The sequence below is a fragment of the Eptesicus fuscus genome, chromosome 1 (assembly GCF_027574615.1).
Source record: "Eptesicus fuscus isolate TK198812 chromosome 1, DD_ASM_mEF_20220401, whole genome shotgun sequence".
Taxonomy (NCBI): domain Eukaryota; kingdom Metazoa; phylum Chordata; class Mammalia; order Chiroptera; family Vespertilionidae; genus Eptesicus; species Eptesicus fuscus.
In genome coordinates this window covers 122358736-122380606 of record NC_072473.1, presented here as the reverse complement: position 1 = coordinate 122380606, position 21871 = coordinate 122358736, and the positions used below count along the sequence as shown (strand labels likewise).

General features: G+C 41.7%; 1 protein-coding gene across 1 annotated transcript; it reads left to right on the top strand.

The window, feature by feature from the left end:
* The first annotated feature begins 1116 nt into the window (after positions 1 to 1116).
* Positions 1117 to 3552, top strand: LOC129149508 (NADH dehydrogenase [ubiquinone] 1 alpha subcomplex subunit 3-like). The gene is made up of 2 exons (XM_054718076.1): positions 1117 to 1201; positions 3383 to 3552. Exons 1-2 carry the CDS (start codon positions 1117 to 1119, stop codon positions 3550 to 3552), a joined length of 255 nt encoding a protein of 84 aa, XP_054574051.1.
* The last annotated feature ends 18319 nt before the right edge of the window (positions 3553 to 21871 follow it).

The following is a 21871-nucleotide window of genomic DNA, read 5'->3' as shown; positions in this document are numbered from 1 at the left end:
GAACAAGACAGGGATGCCCACTCTCACCACTCCTGTTCAACATAGTTCTGGAAGTGCTAGCCATTGCGATCAGACAAGAAGAAGAAATAAAAGGCATCCAAATTGGAAAAGAAGAAGTAAAACTGTCCTATTCACAGATGACATGATATTGTACATAGAAAACCCTAAAGACTCCATCAAAAAATTATTAGACTTAATAAATGAATTCGGCACTGTAGCAGGATACAAAATTAATGCCAAGAAATCTATGGCATTTCTATACACCAACAATGAACTTACAGAAAGAGAGACTAAAAAAGCAATCCCATTTACCATTGCACCAAAAAAATTAAGATACCTATGAATAAACTTAACTAAGGAGGTAAAAGACTTATACATGGAAAACTACAGGAAACTGAAAAAAGAGATAGAGGTAGACATAAACAGAGTGAAGAACATACCGTGTTCATGGATTGGTAGAATCAACATCATTAAAATGTCCATACTACCCAAAGCATTCTATAGATTCAATGCACTCCCCGTTAAAATACCAACGGCATATTTTACAGACCTAGAACAAACTTTCCAAAAATTCATCTGGAATAAAAAAAGACCACGAATAGCTGCCACAATCTTGAGAAAGAAGAACAAAGTAGGTGGGATCTCAATACCAGATTTCAAGCTGTATTACAAAGCCACTGTTCTCAAAACAGCCTGGTACTGGCACAAGAACAGACATATAGATCAATGGAATAGAACAGAGAATCCAGATATCGACCCAAACCACTTTGCTCAATTAATATTTGACAAAGGAGGCATGAACATACAATGGAGTCAAGACAGTCTCTTCAATAAATGGTGCTGGGAAAATTGGACAGATACATGCAAAAAAAATGAAACTAGATCACCAACTTACACCATACACAAAAATAAACTCAAAATGAATAAAGGACTTATTCATAAGACGGGAAACCATAAAAATACTAGAGGAATCCACAGGCAGAGAAATCTCAGACATATGCCGAAGCAATTTCTTCACCGATACCACTCCTAGGGCAATGGAAGCTAAAGAGGAAATAAACAAATGGTACTATGTCAAAATTAAAAGCTTTTGCACAGGCCGCCGCCGAGACCAAGATGGCCTGGAGAATCGCCACCTTCATCAAGGATGCCTGGACCAAGGAGCTGGTGCTGGTCACGTCTTGCGCCATCTGGAGCCTCTGTACGTGAGAGCGAACGTGCATCACCCCCACTGGTGTCCCGCCAGCCTTACCTTCCCCACCCGCCCCAAAGGTCCCATGGCCCCCCTCGGGGTTCCGTCCTGACCCCCAGGGCCTTGTCCGTCCTCTATCTTCTGTGTCCCCTCCCACCTATGTGTCAACACCCTCTCGGGGCCCCTTGGCCTACCCCCAACCCTAATACTTTGGTCCTTTCCCCACCCCCCTCCTTCTCCACCTAGAGGTCCACAATCCCTTTCAAGGAGGGGTGCCCAGCCCTGGCCCTGCATGAAAAACCCCTGAGCGATAACCTATGACCATGTAGAATCCTCCCTGCGTTCACCCTCATACCCTCCACCAGCGACTTCAATGTGCGCCTCATTGAAACCCTCTGCTCTGGGACAGGGTTGCGCATACTACAAGGTGCATGGGGGTCACTTGGGGGAACGGATGGCTCACTGCGGACGAAGGGTCCCAGTTGGATTCTGGTCAAGGGCACGCACCTCGGCTGCAGGCTTCTCTCCAGCGGGGCTCATGCAGGAGGCAACCAATCCATGTGTTTCTCTCACATTGAGGTTCCTGTCTTTCCCTCTCTCTAAAAATCAATGGGAAAATGTCCTCGGGTGAGGATTAAAAAAAAGTTAAAAAAGCAGGCTCGGATTCAGGGCAGGGGGGTGGGGAGGCTGGGATACTGCCTTTCAGTGTCCCCAGTCTTGTCAGTGCTGTGTCTGCAGGCCATTGGGCCAGGTTCTTAGAAGACAGTTGTCCCATTAGCCACAGAGCAGCCCTTGAAAGGCTAGACTTACTATGACAAAAGGTATATAAAATGTCTGGTTTGTTGAAACAATGACTTGTATATACCAGGTTAAATATACCTTAAAAGTCATCTTGTTTTGCCCTAGCCGGTTTGGCTCAGCAGATAGAGCATGGCCTGTGGACCGAGGGGGTTCTATTCTCATCAAGGGCACTGGTGTGTGCAGGCTCCATCCCAGCTCTGGTCTGGGCATGTCCAGGAGGCAACCACTCGATGATGTGTCTCTCACATCAATGTTTCTCCGGCTCTCCCCCTCCCAGGCACTCTTTCTAAAAATAAAGAAAAATCAATGGGAAAAGTATCCTGGGGTGAGGACTAACAAAGAATATATATACTAGAGGCACAGTGCACGAATTCGTGCATGGGTGGGGCCGGGTTGGCCTGCCCTGATCGGGTGGGCAGGGGGGGGGGTAGGAGGAGGGGCCGAAGGCGGTTGGTTGGTTGGCCCTGCCCCCTCCCCCGCCAGTCAAACTCCCGGTTGAGGGGGCAATTTGCATATTAGTGTTTTATTATACAGGATATCTAATTTGTTTCGACTGCAATGTGGCTATTAGAAATGTAGTCACATGTCAGTGTTGGCCTAAAGCAGTGGTTCTCAACCTTCCTAATGCCACCACCCTTTGATGCAGTTCCTCAGGTTGTGGTGACCTCCAACCATGGAACTATTTTCATTGCTACTTCATGACTGTGGTTTTGCTACTGTTGATGAATCTTGGTGTGGATGTCTGTGTTTTCCGATGATCTTAGGCGACCCTGCTAATGGTTCTCAACCTGTGGGTCGCAGGTTGAGAACCGCTGCTGTAGAGCCTGGGACCATCGGAAAACACAGATGTTTGCATTGCGATTCATTAACAGTAGTGGAATTGCAGTTGTGAGGTAGCAACGAAGGTGGTTTTGTGGTTGGGGGTCACCACAACATGAAGAACTGTAGTAAAGGGTCATGGCATTAGGAAGGTTGAGAACCATTGGCCTAGAGTGTCCCTTTCTGTGCCCTGCCCCACCCCCAGGACTCCTGGCTCCCACCCTGGTGGACTGTTCCTGCACAACCCCTCCCCCTCAGTGTATCCAGGGTTACCCTGGAACATTCCCAAGATGCTCCCCCACCTCGTGCTCCAGGACCCCCTCTCCACGCCAGCTCTCAGTCCACCCCACCCCACTTCCCTCTGTGCTCTCTAGGTCCCACCTCCAAAAAAATAAACCGTTCTGAGAAATGGGGACCCTGGGATACCCAGGGGCCTCCTGCAGATGCTGTACCCCTACACACACACCCCTTCCCCCCATGCACTCAGCCCCCACTTTGCCATGGTTCGGCTTCTGCCCCTCCCCCTTCCAGAGCCATCTTCCCCCAGGCTTCACCCCCGTGTCTCCACAGCTTTGCTTCTGCCCTTCATCAGCCCCTACACCAAGTATGCCATCATGATCAACGAGGTCACATCCTACAACTACCCACTGCCCGTCCGAGATGATGGGAACATGCCCGACATGCCCAGCCACCCCCAGGACCCTCAGGGCCAAAGCCTGGAGTGGCTAAAGAAACTGTAAACGCCCTCCAATGACAGGGAGGAAGTCCCCTCCCCTATGGCCCCCAATAAAATGTGAAAACCGAAAAAAAAAAAAAAAAAGCTTTTGCACAGCAAAAGAAACCATCAACAAAATAACAAGAAAGCCCACTGTATGGGAGAACATATTTGCAAATGTTATCACTGATAAAGGTTTAATCTCCAACATCTACAGGGAACTTATACAACTTAATAAAAGGAAGATAAAGGATCCAATAAAAAAATGGGCAACAGACCTAAATAGATACTTTTTGAAAGAAGACAGAAGGAAGGCCAAGAGGCATATGAAAACATGCTCAAAGTCACTAATTATCCGAGAGATGAAAATCAAAATGACAATGCTGTACCATCTCACACCTGTCAGAATGGCTATCATCAACAAATCAACAAATGACAAGTGCTGGCGAGGATGCAGAGAAAAAGGAACCCTTGTGCACTGCTGGTGGGAATGCAGACTAGTGCAGCCACTGTGGAGAACAGTATGGAGTTTCCTCAAAAAACTAAAAATGGAACTCCCATTTGACCCAGTAATACCACTTCTAGGAATATATCCCAAGAAACTAGAAACACCAATCAGAAAGGATATATGCACCCTATGTTCAAAGCAGCACAATTCACCATAGCTAATATTTGGAAATAGCCTAAGTGCCCATCAGCAGATGAGTAGATTTAAAAACTGTGGTACATATACACAATGGAATACTACGCTGCAGTAAAAAAGAAGGAATTCTTACCATTTGCAACAGCATGGATGGAACTGGAGAGCATTATGCTAAGTGAAATAAGCCAGTCAGAGAAAGATAAATATCACAAGGTCTCACTCATTTATGGAATATAATGAACAGCATAAACTGATGAACAAAAACAGATCCAGAGATAGAGAAGCATCGATCAGACCATCAAACCTCAGAGGGAAGTTAGGGGAGTGTGGAGGTAAGGAGGAGAGACCAACCAAAGGACTTGTATGCATGCATATTAGCCTAACCAATGGACACAGACAACAGGGGGGTGAGGGTATGAGTGGGGGGTATGGTAGGGGTAATGGGGGAAAAATAAAAACAGTAAATGAAAGGCATTTTTCTTGCAAAAAGAAAGTGATATATATGTTTAATATTTTCACAAAAGAAAAATAATTCTTATAATTTCTATTTGTGTAGCCTAAACATTTATAAAATGCCTTTATGTTTATCTATTTTCAGTCTCACAGCAACCCTAGGAAGTAGGTAGGCAGGCAGGCATTATTACCTCCAACTTACAGATGAAGCTCAGAGATTCATATTCAGAGTTAGTAAACATATATTGGGGACCTGTTACATGCCAAGTATATGGATAGGTGCTTTCACATGTTAGAGAAGTGAAGTTAGTTGTTCAAGGGCATCTGGCTGGTAAGTGGCAGAGTCAGTATTCCAACCCAGGTAATCTGACTTCGATGCTCAGCACTCAGCTACTACTATTTTTAGGTCAGTCTAATTCCTCTCCTGGGCCATTTGTATTTGATTGTTCTTTCTCTTTTGTGGAATGAAATATTTTGTTTCCTGTTGAAAATAATTAACGTCTCAAGTGTAGGTGTAAAAGAAAGTAGTTGGTATAGGTTACAAGCCTGTACTTTACATAATGCAGTGGTTCTCAGCCCTGGTTTGGCCCAAGAATAATTAAATCAGAGTTTCTGGGGGGCGGGGGTGGATCCCAGGACAAGTATTTTTTTAAAGCTAGTTCTAAGGTGCAGCCAAGGTTGAGAACTACAATGCTCAGAAAGGTCAGTGACCCAACATTATAGCAGAGTCACTCCAACTTTTTTTAAAAAATATATTTTATTGATTTTTTACAGAGAGGAAGAGAGAGGGATAGATAGTTAGAAACATCGATCAGCTGCCTCTTGCACACCCCCTACTGGGGATGTGCCCGCAACCAAGGCACATGCCCTTGACCGGAATCGAACCTGGGACCCTTCAGTCCGCAGGCCGACGCTCTATCCACTGAGCCAAACCGGTTTTGGCACACTCCAACTTTCTGAGTCTGGTCCTGGCAAATATCAAGAGCATTCAAGGAAGAAGAGGGAAGAGGAGTAAAGACATACCATAGAAATGTTGTTTGTTCAATCTGATTTTAGCAGTACATACAAACTGAGCAGCAGTGACAGAGGTAAATCATTAGAGATAAAAAAGAAACAGGAAAAAGAAGGACATGGATCCCACTTTGAGGTGGAGATCCATAAGAATAGACACGAAGTCCTTATTCATCCGTCCATCCATCCATCCATCCATCCATCCATCCATCCATCCATAAATCAAGTATTTACTGAGCATCTACTGTGTGTCAGGTGCTATTCTAGTTCCTGGGGATATAGCAGTGAACCAGCCATATACAGACTTTAGAATCATGGAACTTTCATTCTAGTTGTGGGTATAGGAGGATAATTCTGCCACAGTATCCTGGGGACCTTGAGCTTTTCCACATAGGCCACATAGCTAAGGCTCAACCACAATCTGACTCAAGTTTTAGAGGTATGCCCTGTAATCCTTTCTGGAACATGGAACAATATTGTGAGGAGCTGTAATAAGACCATTTCTCATCTACCTTCCTATCGTATGGAAGGTTGCCATGAGGCAGTTTCTCATCTGCCTTCCTGGTTCTGGTGAGGTATAATGCTTTCTATCATTGTGCACACACTTATCCTGCAGTATAAAGGCTTGGCTGTAATTTAGAGTTGGCTCCTCTACAACAGAGCGACCCACTGCTCATGTCATCTGTCATCTGGTCCCAGAAATTCATTGTAATCCTGTGTCACTAGAGACATGGGATGCTGACACCATGAGGATCTTGCTTTGGTACCTGCATAAGTAATAAACTGTATCTATTTGGGCTTGTAGTCTTGTTGGCCGAATCTATGGAAGTATAGTAAGCCAACATCTCCCCCACCTGGCCTGCAGGGGAGGGCAGTTAGGGGTGACCAGGCCTGCAGGGGAGGGCAGTTAGGGGTGACCAGGCCTGCAGGAGAGGGCAGTTAGGGGCAAACAGGCTGGCAGGGGAGCAGTTAGGCATCAATCAGGTTGGCAGGGGAGTGGTTAGGGGGTGATCAGACTGGCAGGGAGAAGCGGTTAGGGGCAATCAGGAAGGCAGGCAGGCAGGCGAGCAGTTGGGAGCCAGCAGTCGGACATCCCTTGAGGGGTCCCAGATTGAGAGGGTGCAGGGTGGGCTGAGGGACACCCCCCTCCCCATGCATGAATTTCGTGCACTGGGCCTCTAGTTGTAGTATGAAAGGCCAAGTAGAAACTTCAGAAACTCCTTACTCCTACCTACTAAGATAGTAAGTAAATAAAATTTAAAAACTATATTGCATCCCAGAGAGAACTGCAGAATTTAGTGCTCTTGAAGACTTACACAATGCAGTGCCCATCAGGTACCTATTTAATGAAGTTCCACAGATTTTACTAAGTAGTAGTACCAACTGCTGTGTCAGATGAGATAGCTTCACTAGAACAAATTAGCATAGCTATGTCTATGTGGCTATCGATCTAGTAAATGTATTATTTTTCAAAAATATGTGTTTTTATTTACTGATTTTAGAGAGATGGGAAGGAAGAGATAGAAACATCGATTGGCTGTCTCCTGCACGCCCCCTACTGGGGATTGAGCCCACAACCCCAGGCATGTGCCCTGACTGGGAATCAAACCAGTGACCTCTTGGTTCATGGATCAACGCTCAACCGCTCAGCCACCCTGGGAGGGCTGTATTCTATTTTAAGAAATTGATTTTAGGGATAGGAAGAGAGAGAGAGAGAGAGAGAGAGAGAGAGAGAGAGAGAGAGAGAGAGAGAGAGAGAGAGAGAGAGAGAGAACCTGCAACCTGGGTATGTGCCCTGACCGGGAATCAAATCCACCACTTTCTGGTATATGACGACATTCCAGCCAACTGAGCCACACTGGTCAGGGCCTAGTGAATGCACTATTTTCCATACGCATTAGAAGGCAAATCAGAAAGTTTGCATTCACATGGTATGGTCATGAGTACATGTGGTGAATGCTATAATGTGTCACCCAGATCTCCCTATAGCAATGAAAATGTTATTCCTCCAGCTGCTGGGAGCACATTTAGAATATGGCCCTCAGGAGTCAGCTGTCTTTAGGGATTACCTTGGCTAAAGAAAACTGTCTCACCCAAGATCATTCCTCCTTGCAAGGTAAACCCACATCTAATGAGTAATTAATGCAGTGGTGTCAAGGCCCAGTCCTCCCTCTTAACCAAATTTGGGACAACCAGCCATTCTAGTTCGAGAGACTACCATGGGGTTGGCTGAGGCCTTTGTTGGGACTGCATCATAGCTTCATTTCTCCCTCCGCCCAATGCTGTTTCCTCCATCTCCTTTTTACAGGTGTTGTTCCCAAGGGCACTCTCTAATAAATATCCGGCACACTAATCTCCATCTCAGAGTCTGTTTTCTTGGGAACCCAGACTCTGTGACAATTTAGTGACAGGAGTGGTCTGAGGAAGCAGGTATTATCATGGGGTTTTGGACCTGGATCACCACTGCCTGGCTGGCACTGAGGACTCCATTGAGGTGGTAGGTAGATATTCCGACACAAGGTAGCAGTGCAGTTAAAACTTTTATTTTATTTTTTTTATTTTTATTTTTAAAAAAATATATTTTATTGATTTTTTACAGAGAGGAAGAGAGAGGGACAGAGAGTCAGAAACATCGATGAGAGAGAAACATCGATCAGCTGCCTCCTGCACACCCCCTACTGGGGATGTGCCCGCAACCAAGGTACATGCCCTTGACCGGAATCGAACCTGGGATCCTTGAGTCCGCAGGCCGACGCTTTATCCACTGAGCCAAACCGGTTTCGGCTGCAGTTAAAACTTTTAATTGGTGGAAGGGAATATATCAGCTATCGGTTGTATCAGACATTTGAGAAATATAGGGAGAATAGTAATCTTTATAAAAATGGAATTTCATAGTTATAAGTTTGACATTCTGGAAAAAGATAACAAAAAGCTGAAAGTGATAGTTGGCAATTTAACGTTAAGTGTCAAATCCATCAAACCTTCTTAGTAGCATATAAAGAGGCTCTTTCCTCCTGCAGCAGGATGATAGAGAAAGCAAAGGACCAGGCGAAGGACTTAATTATGAGTAGTCAGTCTCTAAATGTGATTAAAATCCCAACTAAGGAAGGTCTGCTATGCCAAGGTCAGGTCTCTGGTTAGGGAAGAATGATTATCTGACATACAAGAGAGAGACTTCTGGACCTTGAAAACGAATTCCCAGATTTCCATGAACCCTCTGAGCATGTAGAAGTGGCCCACTCGTTGCTATTAAGAGCTAGCATGCTCCATTAGCTTGAACACAATACAGAGGCCCTCTCCTTTGCAAGGCAGGTGTTTGCCTCCTTGGGACTTGCCCCACCTCTCTGCATTGCTCTTCCTGGACAGTAGGCTAATTAGTGTTACATTTCAATGTAACCCAACTGGGGGTGTGTTATGCTTGCTAAGATAGGAAAGGTACAATAACTGGATAAAACTGAAGCATCTAGTTTTATGTACCAGCAGGAGCTGGGATAGTAGGTATAGGCAAGGATTTTGCTGAACCAAGGGAGGTAGAACACAAATTTGGATAAAAGATAGTTTGTTAATATAGGACTCTTTCCTGGAGTCCAGGATTAAACACCCTGCCAAGGACCCTGGAAGATGGTAAAAACACACTGCTAGGATGGACCCTAGAAGCATGGAAAGCATGTTGGCTAACACTAAGTTGGGTAGAAGTGCCTGAATTGTCCTGACAGACAGTGATTAGAAGGCTCAGAGTGGAGCCTGTTGAGTGAAACTGTTATGTGAGGTCAGAATATCCACTGAAGGATTATGTTCCACATGAGGGCTCATGGAACCTACTGTTCCCCAAGGCCACGATGAATGGGCAGATGAGAGAGCATCGGCATCATTAAGAAATTCATGTGCAGGCCAGGGTGGACAGTAGGAGAGGCAATCACAAAGCTGAGCTCATTAACTAGCAATGGAGATGATGGGAAAACCAAAATAATAGAGGCCAGGTGGTTATGCTCAACTGCCAGAACTAGGTGAATACAATAATCATAGTATGGACCTAGGTCAGAGAGGCAGCCAAGGGGGCCTGACCCAGTGGGAATTGTGGAGGTGGTTAATAAAATATAATATCCCTTGGTGGCAAAATAGATGGGGAGATCAGGGCACTGGTCAATCTGTAATATTCAAAAACAGTCAGGCTTGAATGATCAGGAGGCTGAGGGTGGTTGCTCTAGTACAAAGTCATTACCTCCTGCTGAGTTTCTGGACATGAGCTAGTTTCCAGACCTGGAGCCCATGGACTACATGGGGTCTAAGTCCCCATGGAAGAAGGACCCTGCAATACCACTGCACTATATGTAGTAATGATTACTTCAGTTCTTTCCCAAAGTAACCCCTGGTCATTTCATTAGGTAAGTGTGCACTGGAAGAAGGGAACTTAAACATTTTGAGAACTGTTGGACTGATGGGCATGGGGGTACAAAAGGTCTTTTCCTCAAAGTGGGGAGGGGAATACTCAGTAATGCACTTTATACTCCAGAGGATTTCTGTGGGATCAGACTGAGGTTGATCTCCATTTAAGACCAAATTCTTCCCTAGCTTTCTCCTCTGGCCCTATCCTGATTGCCTTCCTCCATTCTCTTGAGAGCACCTCCCCAATAAATCTTGTGCACAAGAATCCTTGTCTCAGACCCTGCTTCTAGCAACCCAAGCCAAGACCAACTATGTCTATTCATACATGAAACATTCATAGTGATCCCCAGCATGGTTGTGTCCTGGTATGTTTAACTATTCTCCAAAATGATAGACTTTTGGGTTTATCTAAGTCTTTTTCTATCACCAGGCATACCTCATTTTATTGTGCTTTTCTTTATTGCTCTTCACAGGTGTTGCCTATTTTACAAATGGAAGGCAAGATCCTTCACCAGCACAAAGATTACAGCTTGCCTGATTGTGATACTCACTTTATTATGGTGGTGTGAAACCAAAAACCACAGTATCTCTGAGGTATGCCCTTACTCAATTTATTGCAGTGGTCTGGAACTGAACCCGCAATATCTCCAAGGTATGTCTGTACAAATAATGCTTCAGTGAACATCTATGCATCTGACTCTTTATGTCCTCAAACTTCTTTATATAACTTGTTCTCAGAAATGCTTGTCTAGGATTTCAGATATTCATAGGAGGTCTCTGAATATTAGTTTTGTGAACTGTGGCTATATTCCAGGAAATTAATTACCTAAGGTTAATCATAAAAGAGTTCATGAATTATGAAGCTACACAGAGGTATTCACAAAGGGTCATAGATTAGAGAAATGGAAAGAATAAAGGATGGTTGGATAAATAATTTGAGTCAGTGAGAATAGTCCAGATAAGCTTTGAGAAAGTGGTTAGATTTAAGTAGCATTTATCAGTATTTAAAGTATTAAAGTTAGATAGGATTAAGTGGCAAACACATATTTGAATGTTCTGGTTAATTAAGAGACTGAAGATATGAGGCAAAGGATGTAAAGGACCTTAAAGTACAGTATTGGAAATTACAATAAAAATGGCTGAACTTAAAGTACACCTAGGAATGAACTATTAATGAATACAAATGTCTATGAATCATTTTTCTTAAACTTATTTCCTGTAGTGATTTTCTGAAAGAACATTGTGCTCCTTATAAGCTTATTTTCTTTGTTTTAATCATCATCCCTCCCTTACTTTCTGTCTCCATTGCCAAGACCCAGGAGGCAAATATAGGCATGAGAGCATGTCATGGATCATAACTGGACAAGCTGTGTGACTCAGGAGGTCAAACAAAGGTTGGGGCACAGGAATCCTGCTTTGGCTATGCTCTTACACAAAGGTCAATGGCTATGTTTTTAATATAGCCATTAATATGACAATGTGCATTTTGTGAGAGTTGCATTCTATATGTTTCTACAGCATGCTGCTTTTACACCCATAATACCACAGTTTTCATTGTGACTTGCATTAATAGTTAAATTATTTACTATTCTTTGGTCACAAAGTAGTGCCTTCTGGGACACTTCTGGTCCGTAGATAGGCTTCATTAAGCTAACACATGCTCACATTTAAAATAGTTGCCAATATTTCAAAAATAGGAGGCTTCATATAAAAAGATGGATTCCTGACTTCTGAAAACACAGAATCTGGCATACAGGGCCCCCATTTTCTCAGAACAACCAGCTGGAACTGAACAGTGGCTGCCCTTATCAAGTTGACATTGAATCTGAAAGTTGGTTACCATTTTTCATGGAACTGGCATTGTTCTTTTCATAGTGATATTAAAAATACATGAAATATTTTTCTATATCTAGTTTCTATAAAAATTGGGAAAACAAAAGCTAGACTGAGAAGGGAGAGGACAAAGATTTAAAGGATAGAGGGTGGGTTGAAGAATGGGTTAGATTAGGAATGGAGATCTTGGACAAAACCGCTGAAATGGTAGGGGGAGAAAGTAGAGGAGGTAGTTGGGTCTCTTGTCTCACCAGCCTTCTTGTTATTTTTTATTTATTTTTTCTCTCACCAGTCTTCTCATAGGGAAACCACTTCTAGGGAATATTGTACAGTTTCTCTGTCTTCAGCTGAAATTTTCATTGAGTACCTATACTACACTGGGGATATTGTGGTTAACAAAAGGGACATAGGCCCTGCTCTTCTGGAGCTCACAGTTGAGTTGGGGAGCCAGACAATAAATACTATGAGGGAAAATAAGAGGGTGCTAAGAAAACAAACACTCAAGAAATATTTTCCCTCAAGGTCCATCCATGTTGTTGCAAATGGCAGAATGTTTTTCCTTCTCATGGCTAAATTACATTTCATTATGTACACATCTCACATCTTCTTTATCCATGAGTATATTATGCTAAGTCAGATAAATTAGAAAGAGAAAATCAAATACTGTATGATCTTACTCATATGTGGAATCTAAAAAACCAAACTCATAAAAACAGCATAAAATGGTGGTTACCAGGGGGTAGGAATGGGGTGTGGAGGGTAGGACAGATGTTGTTCAAGGGTACAAACTTACAATAAGTAGCGAAAAAGCCCTAGAGATCTAATGCACTGTACAGTGAATATAGACAACAATATATTATATTCAAACTTGCCAGGAGCCTGGACCTTAATTATCCCAACTGCTAAAAACAAATGATAATAATGCCATGTGATAGGGGTGCTAATTATCACTACAATGGCAATCATATCACAATATTTATATGTAAATGTATCAAGTTAACATGCTGTACACCTTAAATTTACACAATGTTATATGTCAATATATTTCAATTAAAAAAAAGAAAGGAAAAATTTCCTAATCTAGGGTATCAATGAGAAAGCTTTCCTGTATAAGTGACACTTAAATTGGGACTTGATGAGTAAGGTCAGGCAAAGAGGATGAGATAGAACTTTACAGACAGAGGAAACAGCATGTGCAAGTACCAGGCAGAAGTTTGGCACCACTGAACACCAGACCGCAGGTCAAGTGGATGTTGTTAGAGAGTAGTGAAGCGAGTGGCTGGGAATGAGGCTGGAAGGGCCAACAAGGCCACTGTGCAGCTTCAGAGGCTGTGGAAAGGAATCTGGATCTTTAGAGCTGCAATAGTCATCAACAAGTTTTAATCAAAATGTAACTTAATTCAAATTTTGTTTTAACTCTTGCGTCAGTCACCTAATAGTGAATTCTTATCCATAGAAGGCTTATTATCCTCATTATTTTCTATGGTTAAAGCATCTAAAAGTTTTTCCCATAGAGGATTTTTTCCCCCACTTAGAATAATAATTGAAGCACAAATCTCTAACTTCTGTGGACAAAGTTTTTAGGAGATATAAAATAAATCTAGAAAAAAAACCTGCATTCGTTCCTGGCTCACTGGCCAAATTGAAAATAATTGGAGTGGTGAGAGGGATATTTTTCAGTTATGGAAATTAATTTTAAAATTTAGAGGAATATCAACAAAATCATTTTATTAATTAAGTCCTGCTCATTTCACCTTGGATATATCTTTCCTATACCTCTCTGCCATTCTGACCTCAGGGTTACTGCCCTCCTTCAGGCCCTTGATACTCACATATGAATTGTGGTCTCCTCACTGTGCTCCTGACCAGTCTTCCAACCATTACATGCATGAGATGGAAACCATCACTGTCATCTTTCTCCTGCTAGCAGGCTGCCTATCCCATCACCATGTAACTCAGCAGCTTAAAAAATCCTAACAGCTCTCCCATTGCCTACAGCAGAATTTCTAAAGTGTGGCCCAAAACTCTGCTCATATATATATTTCTTTTCACATACATCAAATATCTCTGGAAGGATGCACAAAACTGATAACATTGGTTGCCTGCAGGGAATGGGAATAAGTGGCTGGGGATGGTGGTGGGAAGGAGATTTTTCCCTTACATATCGTTTTTTGTTTTTTTTTGGACTGGATTTTTTTTTATTGTTTAAAGTATTATATATAGTAGTACATATATCTCCTTTTTTTCCCCATTAACCTTCCCCCAGCCTCCCCTACCCACTATCGTATGCCCTCATCCCATCTACCCCCCAATGTCTTGTGTCCATTGGTTGTGCTTATATGCATGCATACAAGTCCTTTGGTTGATATCTTTCCCTACCTCCCCAACACTCCTCAGCCTTCCCGCTGTAATTTGACAGTCTGTTCGGTGCTTTACTGCCCCTGTATATATCTTTTTATTCATCAGGTTATAATGTTCTTTATTTTTCATAAATGAGTGAGATCATGTGGTATTTTTCTTTCATTGACTGGCTTATTTCACTTAACAGAATGCTCTCCAGGTCCATCCATGCTGCTGCAAATGGTAAGAATTTCTTATTTTTTATAGCAGCGTAGTATTCCATTGTGTAGATGTACCATAGTTTTCTAATCCACGCATCTGCTGATGGGCATTTAGGCTGTTCCCCAATCTTAGCTATGGAGAATTGTGCTGCTATGAACATAGGGGTGCATATATCCTTTCTGATTGGTGTTTCTAGTTTCTTGGGATATATTCCTAGAAGTGATATTACTGGGTCAAATGGGAGTTTCATTTTCAGTTTTTTGAGGAAACTCCATACTGTTCTCCACAGTGGCTGCACCAGTCTGCATTCCCACCAGCAGTGCACGAGGGTTCCTTTTTCTCTGCATCCTCGCCAGCACTTGTCATTTGTTGATTTGTTGATGATTGCCATTCTGACAGGTGTGAAATGGTACCGCATTGACATTTTGATTTGCATCTTTCTGATAATTAGTGACTTTGAGCATGTTTTCATATGTCTCTTGGCCTTCCTTCTGTCTTCTTTCGAAAAGATTCTATTTAGGTACATTGCCCATTTTTTTATTGGATCATTTATCTTCCTTTTATTAAGTTGTATAAGCTACCTATAGATGTTGGAGATTAAACTTTTATCAGTGATACCAATTGCAAATATGTTCTCCCATACAGTGGGCTTTATTGTTGTTTTGTTGATGGTTTCTTTTGCTGTACAAAATCTTTTTATTTTTTATTTATTTATTTTTTATTGTTTAAAGTATTACGTATAGTAGTACATATATCTCCATTTATTTCCCATTGACCTTTGCCCAGCCTCCCCTACCCCCTGTCGAATGCCCTCATTCCCCCTCCCCGCCCCAGTGTCTTTTGTCCATTGGTATGCTTATATGCATGCATACAAGTCCTTTGGTTGATCTCTTTCCCCCCCCTCCCCAACACTCCCCAGCCTTCCTGCTGTAATTTGACAGTCTGTTCCTTGCTTTACTGCCTCTGTATCTATCTTTTTGTTCATCAGGATATAATGTTCTTTATTTTCCATATATGAGTGAGATCATGTGGTATTTTTCTTTCATTGCCTGGCTTATTTCACTTAACATAATGCTCTCCAGGTCCATTCATGCTGCTGCAAATGGTAAAAGTTCCTTCGTCATTTTTTCTTTTTAATGTTTTTTTTTATTGTTTAAAGTATTACATATATTAGTACATATATCTCCTTTTTTCCCCATTGACCTTCCCCCAGCTTCCCCTACCCCCAGTCACATGCCCGCATCCCCACCCCCAGTTTCTTGTGTCCATTGGTGTGCTTATATGCATGCATACAAGTCCTTTGGTTGATCTCTTTCCCTCACTCCCCAACACTCCCCAGCCTTCCTGCTGTAATTTGACAGTCTGTTCGGTGCTTTACTGCCCCTGTATATATCTTTTTATTCATCAGGTTATAATGTTCTTTATTTTTCATAAATGAGTGAGATCATGTGGTATTTTTCTTTCATTGCTTGGCTTATTTCACTTAACATAATGCTCTCCAGGTCCATCCATGCTGCTGCAAATGGTAAGAATTCCTTCTTTTTAACAGCAGCGTAGTATTCCATTGTGTAGATGTACCATAGTTTCCTAATCCACTCATCTGCTGATGGGCACTTAGGCTGTTTCTCAATCTTAGCTATGGTGAATTGTGCTGCTTTGAACATAGGGTGCATATATCCTTTCTGATTGGTGTTTCTAGTTTCTTGAGACATATTCCTAGAAGTGGGATTACTGGGTCAAATGGCAGTTCCATTTTTAGTTTTTTGAGGAAACTCCATACCGTTCTCCACAGTGGCTGCACCAGTCTGCATTCCCACCAGCAGTGCACGAGGGTTCCTTTTTCTCTGCATCCTCGACAGCACTTGTCATTTGTTGATTTGTTGATGATAGCCATTCTGACAGGTGTGAGATGGTACCGCATTGTCATTTTGATTTTCATCTCTCGGATAATTAGTTACTTTGAGCATGTTTTCATATGCCTCTTGGCCTTCCTTCTGTCTTCTTTTAAAAGATTCTATTTAGGTCCGTTGCCTATTTTTTTTATTGGATCATTTATCTTCCCTTTATTAAGTTGTATAAGTTGAATGTAGATGTTGGAGATTAAGCCTTTATCAGTGATAACATTTGCAAATATGTTCTCCCATTCAGTGGGCTTTCTTGTTGTTTTGTTGATGGTTTCTTTTGCTGTGAAAAAGCTTTTTATTTTGATGTAGTCCCACTTGTTTAATTTCTCTTTAGCTTCCATTGCTCTAGGAGCAGTATCAGTGATGAAGTTCTTTCGGCATATGTCTGAGATTTTGCTGCCTGTAGATTCCTCTAGTATTTTTATGGTTTCCCGTCTTATGTTTAAGTCCTTTATCCATTTTGAGTTTATTTTTGTGTATGGTGTAAATTGGTGATCTAGTTTCATTTTTTTTGCATGCATCTGTGCAATTTTCCCAGCACCATTTGTTGAAGAGACTATCTTGACTCCATTGTATGTTTATGCCTCCTTTGTCAAATATTAATTCAGCATAGTGGTTTGGGTCGATATCTGGATTCTCTATTCTATTCCATTGATCTATATGTCTGTTCTTGTGCCAGTACCAGGCTGTTTTGAGAACAGTGGCTTTGTAATACAGCTTGAAATCTGGTATTGAGATCCCACCTACTTTGTTCTTCTTTCTCAGGATTGCTGCAGCTATTCATGGTCTTTTTTTTATTTCAGATGAATTTTTGGAGAGTTCTTTCTAGGTCTGTGAAATATGCCATTGGTATTTTAATGGGAAGTGCATTGAATCTATAGATTGCCTTGGGTAGTATGGACATTTTAATGATGTTGATTCTATCAATCCATGAACATGGTATGTTCTTCCATCTGTTTAAGTCTTCCTTTATCTCTTTTTTTAGTGTCCTGTAGTTTTCTGTGTATAGGTCTTTTACTTCCTTAGTTAAGTTTATTCCTAGGTATCTTAATTTTTTTGGTGCGATGGTAAATGGGATTGCTTTTTTAGTCTGTATTTCTGTAAGTTCACTATTGGTGTATAGAAATGCCATACATTTCTTGGCATTAATTTTGTATCCTGCTACATTGCCGAATTCATTTATTAAGTCTATTAGTTTTTTGATGGAGTCTTTCAGGTTTTTTATGTACAGTATCATGTCATCTGCAAATAAGGACAGCTTTACTTCTTCTTTTCCAATTTAGATGCCTTTTATTTCTTCTTCTTTTTTAATTTTAATGGCTAATACTTCCAGTACTATGTAGAACAGGAGTGGTGAGAGTAGGCATCCCTGTCTTGTTCTTGTTCTTAGGGGAAATGGTTTTAGTTTTGGCCCATTGACTATGATGCTTGCTGTGGGTTTACCATGTATGGCTTTTATTATGTTGAGGTATGATCCTTCTATTCCCACCTTGTTGAGAGTTTTTATCAAGAAAGTGTGTTGGATTTTGTCAAATGCTTTTTCTGCATCTATTGATATGACTATGTGATTTTTATCTCTCAATTTGTTTATGTGATGTATCACGTTTATTGATTTGTCGATATTGTACCATCCTTGCATCCCTGGGACAAATCCTACTTGGTCATGGTGTATGATCTTTCTGATGTACTGCTGGATCCGATTTGCTAGAATTTTGTTGAGGATTTTGGCATCTATGTTCATGAGGGATATTAGCCTGTAATTGTCTTTCTTTTATTTATTTATTTTTTAAGAGCCAAATTTTTAATCTCTTTTTTTCTGATTTAATAATTTTATATATCTTTTTAAAATTACTTTATTGATTAAGGTATCACATATTTGTCCTCAACCCCCCCCATTCCCATCCCAAACCCCTCCTCACGCATGCCCCCACCCCCCTGTTGTCCATGATCACTGGTTAGGCTCATATGCAAGTACACAAGTCCTTTGGTTGATCTATCTCCTTTATCCCCACCCTCCCCTACCTTCCCTCTGAGGTCTGACAGTCTGATCAATGCTGTTCTTGTTCTTCAGTCTATGTTGTTCATCTTTTCCCCTAGATTAGTGAGCTCATGTGATACTAGGAATACACTTATAGGAACCGAAAATGAGACAAGCAATAAGGGTTATGCTGAGAGGCAAATGAATCAGTCTATAGTGAGTTTCTTTCTGGGCCAACAGTTCTTTTGAGTCTCAATTTCTATGTCCAACAGTTCTTTATGTGTACATAACAGCAATGATATTTCAGTTCTGGATGGTGGACAAATGGTGGTAATGCAGGTCCGACCCTCTCTGGTTTGGTCCTGGGCAATCTGCAGTGATACGCATCTGCTGACTGCTAGTATGGCAAGGCATTGTCAGTGTCTTCCATCCCTGGACTGTTTCTTTTCTGTCTTCATGGCTGGAGCACTCCTATCAATTCCTCTCTGTTGCAGGAATCCACATGGTCTCGGAGTTGTTTTCTGAAAATATACAAACATATTCTTGACCAAAAGTTAATAAAGGAATCTTTTCTATAAATTTGACTTGCAATCCTATTTCATTTTTTGCCCAAACAATTTTCCTTTGGCTTGTTTTGACACCATGTATGTTTTACCTGGATGTCTTGCTGTTAGCATTACAAATGAAAGTTAATTTTCTAAAGTAAAAATTTTCTAGATATAATTTATTTACAGGATATTTTCCTTACATGATATTCTTCTACTATCCCCGCCTTTTTGGTTTAAATATTAAGAGGCTTTTGGAAATTTTATGCTGTAATCTTGATAGCTTTTACATTTTACTTTTTTACACTAAAATGTGACTGCTTTCGGTTCATTATATGTTATGCAATTTTACCATGAGATGAACTACCAATAAAAATTTTAGTTAACACTTTAGGAACAGCTTTTTTGTCCAGTACAATTGATTTTTCTAGAATATTCACTTCTTTCAGTTGGCCAATTTAAATTAGTCTGAAAACTTGACTACTATTTTACTGTCAAATTTAATACTCTAACAACAATCTTATTTTACCCTGTAAATATTAGTGGAGAGGATTATTTGCCTTCTTAAGTAGACCCTGAGCATTCCTGGTGCTAGGCTGGATTTAGATATCAAAGACCCCAGTTCCCCGCATCATGGGTGCAATACATTTCCATCAAGTCTTGTTGCAGTGAGAGGGCATCTGCTGTTGACCAAATCTCTGTTACCTGGGTCCCGATTTGAGCTGGGCATGGGAAGCTAAGCAGCCATGGGGGCAGGAGAACTCCCTCAGCAGGGGTGAGGGTTCAGGCCCCTGAAAACTTGGGGGGGGGTGAAGGTCTGTGCCCCACCTCTGTTGACCCCCAAGTTCTCTTCTGATGGCCCCTTTGCGACTGTGCCTGTCTTAGGTTGTTCCTTCCCTGAGGAATCGTACCCGTCTCTGGCTAACCAGCCATCCTCTGGGGCCAAGCAGGGTGATGTGAGGTTTAGTTCTGTCTTCTTGGTCGCCTATGCCCCCATGGCCTCCAAGCCCAGCACCTGCCTTGGGATCCCCTCGCTTGCTGGCAGGGTCCCAGCACTGATTACATATCTTGTGGAACCCAGTTTTCTTCTCCAAGGAGGCCCAGATCACCCCGCTGGGTGAGAGACAGATCCATGGTACCAGCCATCATGAGGCTTCAACCTTGGCATGAACAGAAGCTCAGGCAACAGCTGTGGACAATTGGATTGTGAGAAGAGGGTCCCTCTTGGCCAAAAGGGCAAGAGGGTCCAATTTAGAATGCTCAGGTGCCTTCCCAGGGGGCCCTCTACACAGTGGAAGGGATTAAACCCTTTCATGTCCTTTTTAAATTGCTGCCAGACATTCAAAGAATTAGTTTGTAAGTTTGTTTGGGATAATTGTATATTATACTGTTGTAATTCTAAAATATCTAGAGATGTGTTACCTTTGTCTCCAAGCACCAAAAAGATGATTTTTTATTGATCCCCAAGGGTGCGAGGTACTATTATAGGTAATGGGGGTAATACAAATCTGGGAAAAATTATAATGACATTGTAGAATAATATCATGTAAGGATATTCTTTGCTCTAGGCCATGGCAATTCCATTTCAAACTGGCTGCCAGTTTGTTTTTGTATAGACAAGGTCTTAGCTACATTTTCTATACCTCTCCCAGGAGCAAGTAGTGGTAGTCCTTTTCTTTGGTATCCACACAAGGCAAAAACCTCTCTTTAATTTTAAATACAAAGGAGCAATGGTTTGATTTGGTGTCATACAAAAGGGAAGCTGGGTGGAGACCCCTGTGTAATTATACTTCCTTGCCCCACCCATGGTCCTCCTGGATGACCAAGGTGTTTGGTATTATTGGTGACTACCTTAGGAGGGAGATCAGCCCTCATAAGGGCTCTTACCCATGAAGAGTCAGGAACATAAGTCCAAAATACTTCCCCTCTTGTCCCAGGTAATCTTACCGTATAGCTGATGACTGCTAGCATGGCAAGAAAGATGTTCTGAGGCATCCTTGGGGCTCTGGTTATGTCACAATTTCTTTTTTTTATTTTTTAAATTTTTTATTTTTATTTTTTTTTTGTGTGTGTCCTTATTCTCCCATTACCCCCCATCCCCAATTCGTGCCTCACCCCGCTGTTGTCTGTGTCCATTGATTAGGCTTATTGCATATACACAAATCCCTTGGTTGATCTCTAATCCTTTCTCCCTTCAAATCCCTCCTTCCCTGAGGCTTGAGGTTCTGATCGATATTTCTCAGTCTCTGGATCTGTTCTTGTTCATCAGTCTATGCCGTTCATTATATTCCACAAATGAGTGAGATCATGTGATATTTATCTTTCTCTGCCTGGCTTATTTCACTTAGCATAATGCTCTACATCTCCATCCATGTTGTTGCAAATGGTAGGAGCTCCTTATTTTTTATCGCAGCATAGTATTCCAATTGTGTAGATATACCACAGTTTTTTAATCCACTCATCTGCTGATGGACATTTGGGCTGTTTCCAAATCTTAGCTATGGTGAATTGTGCTGCTATGAACATAGGGGTACATATATCCTTTCTGGTTCGTGTTTCTAGTTTCTTGAGACATATTCCTAGGAGTGGGATCACTGGGTCAAATAGGAGTTCTATTTTTAGTTTTTTTGAGGAAACTCCATATTGTTCTCCACCAGTCTGCATTCCCACCTGCAGTACAAAAGAGTTCCTTTTTCTCTGCATCCTCGCCAACACTTGTTTGTTGATTTGTTGATTTGAGTTTATTTTTGTGTATGGTGAAAGTTGGTGATCTAGTTTCATTTTTTTGCATGTATCTGTCCAATTTTCCCAACACCATTTGTTGAAAAGACTGTCTGGACTCCATTGTATGTTCATGCCTCCTTTGTCAAATATTAATTGGGCATAGTGGTTTGGGTCAATTTCTGGGTTCTCTATTCTATTCCATTGATCTATGTGTCTGTCTTGTGCCAGTACCAGGCTGTTTTGAGAACAGTGGCTTTGTAATACAGCTTGAAATCTTGTATTGAGATCCCACCTACTTTGTTCTT

What these genes read in the sequence shown, in the direction of transcription:
- LOC129149508 (XM_054718076.1), top strand. Translation starts at nt 1,117, where the DNA reads ATGGCCTGGAGAATCGCCACCTTCATCAAGGATGCCTGGACCAAGGAG. An exon ending in TTGCGCCATCTGGAGCCTCT is followed by an intron (nt 1,202 to 3,382) that starts GTACGTGAGAGC and finishes GTGTCTCCACAG; the next exon opens with CTTTGCTTCTGCCCTTCATC.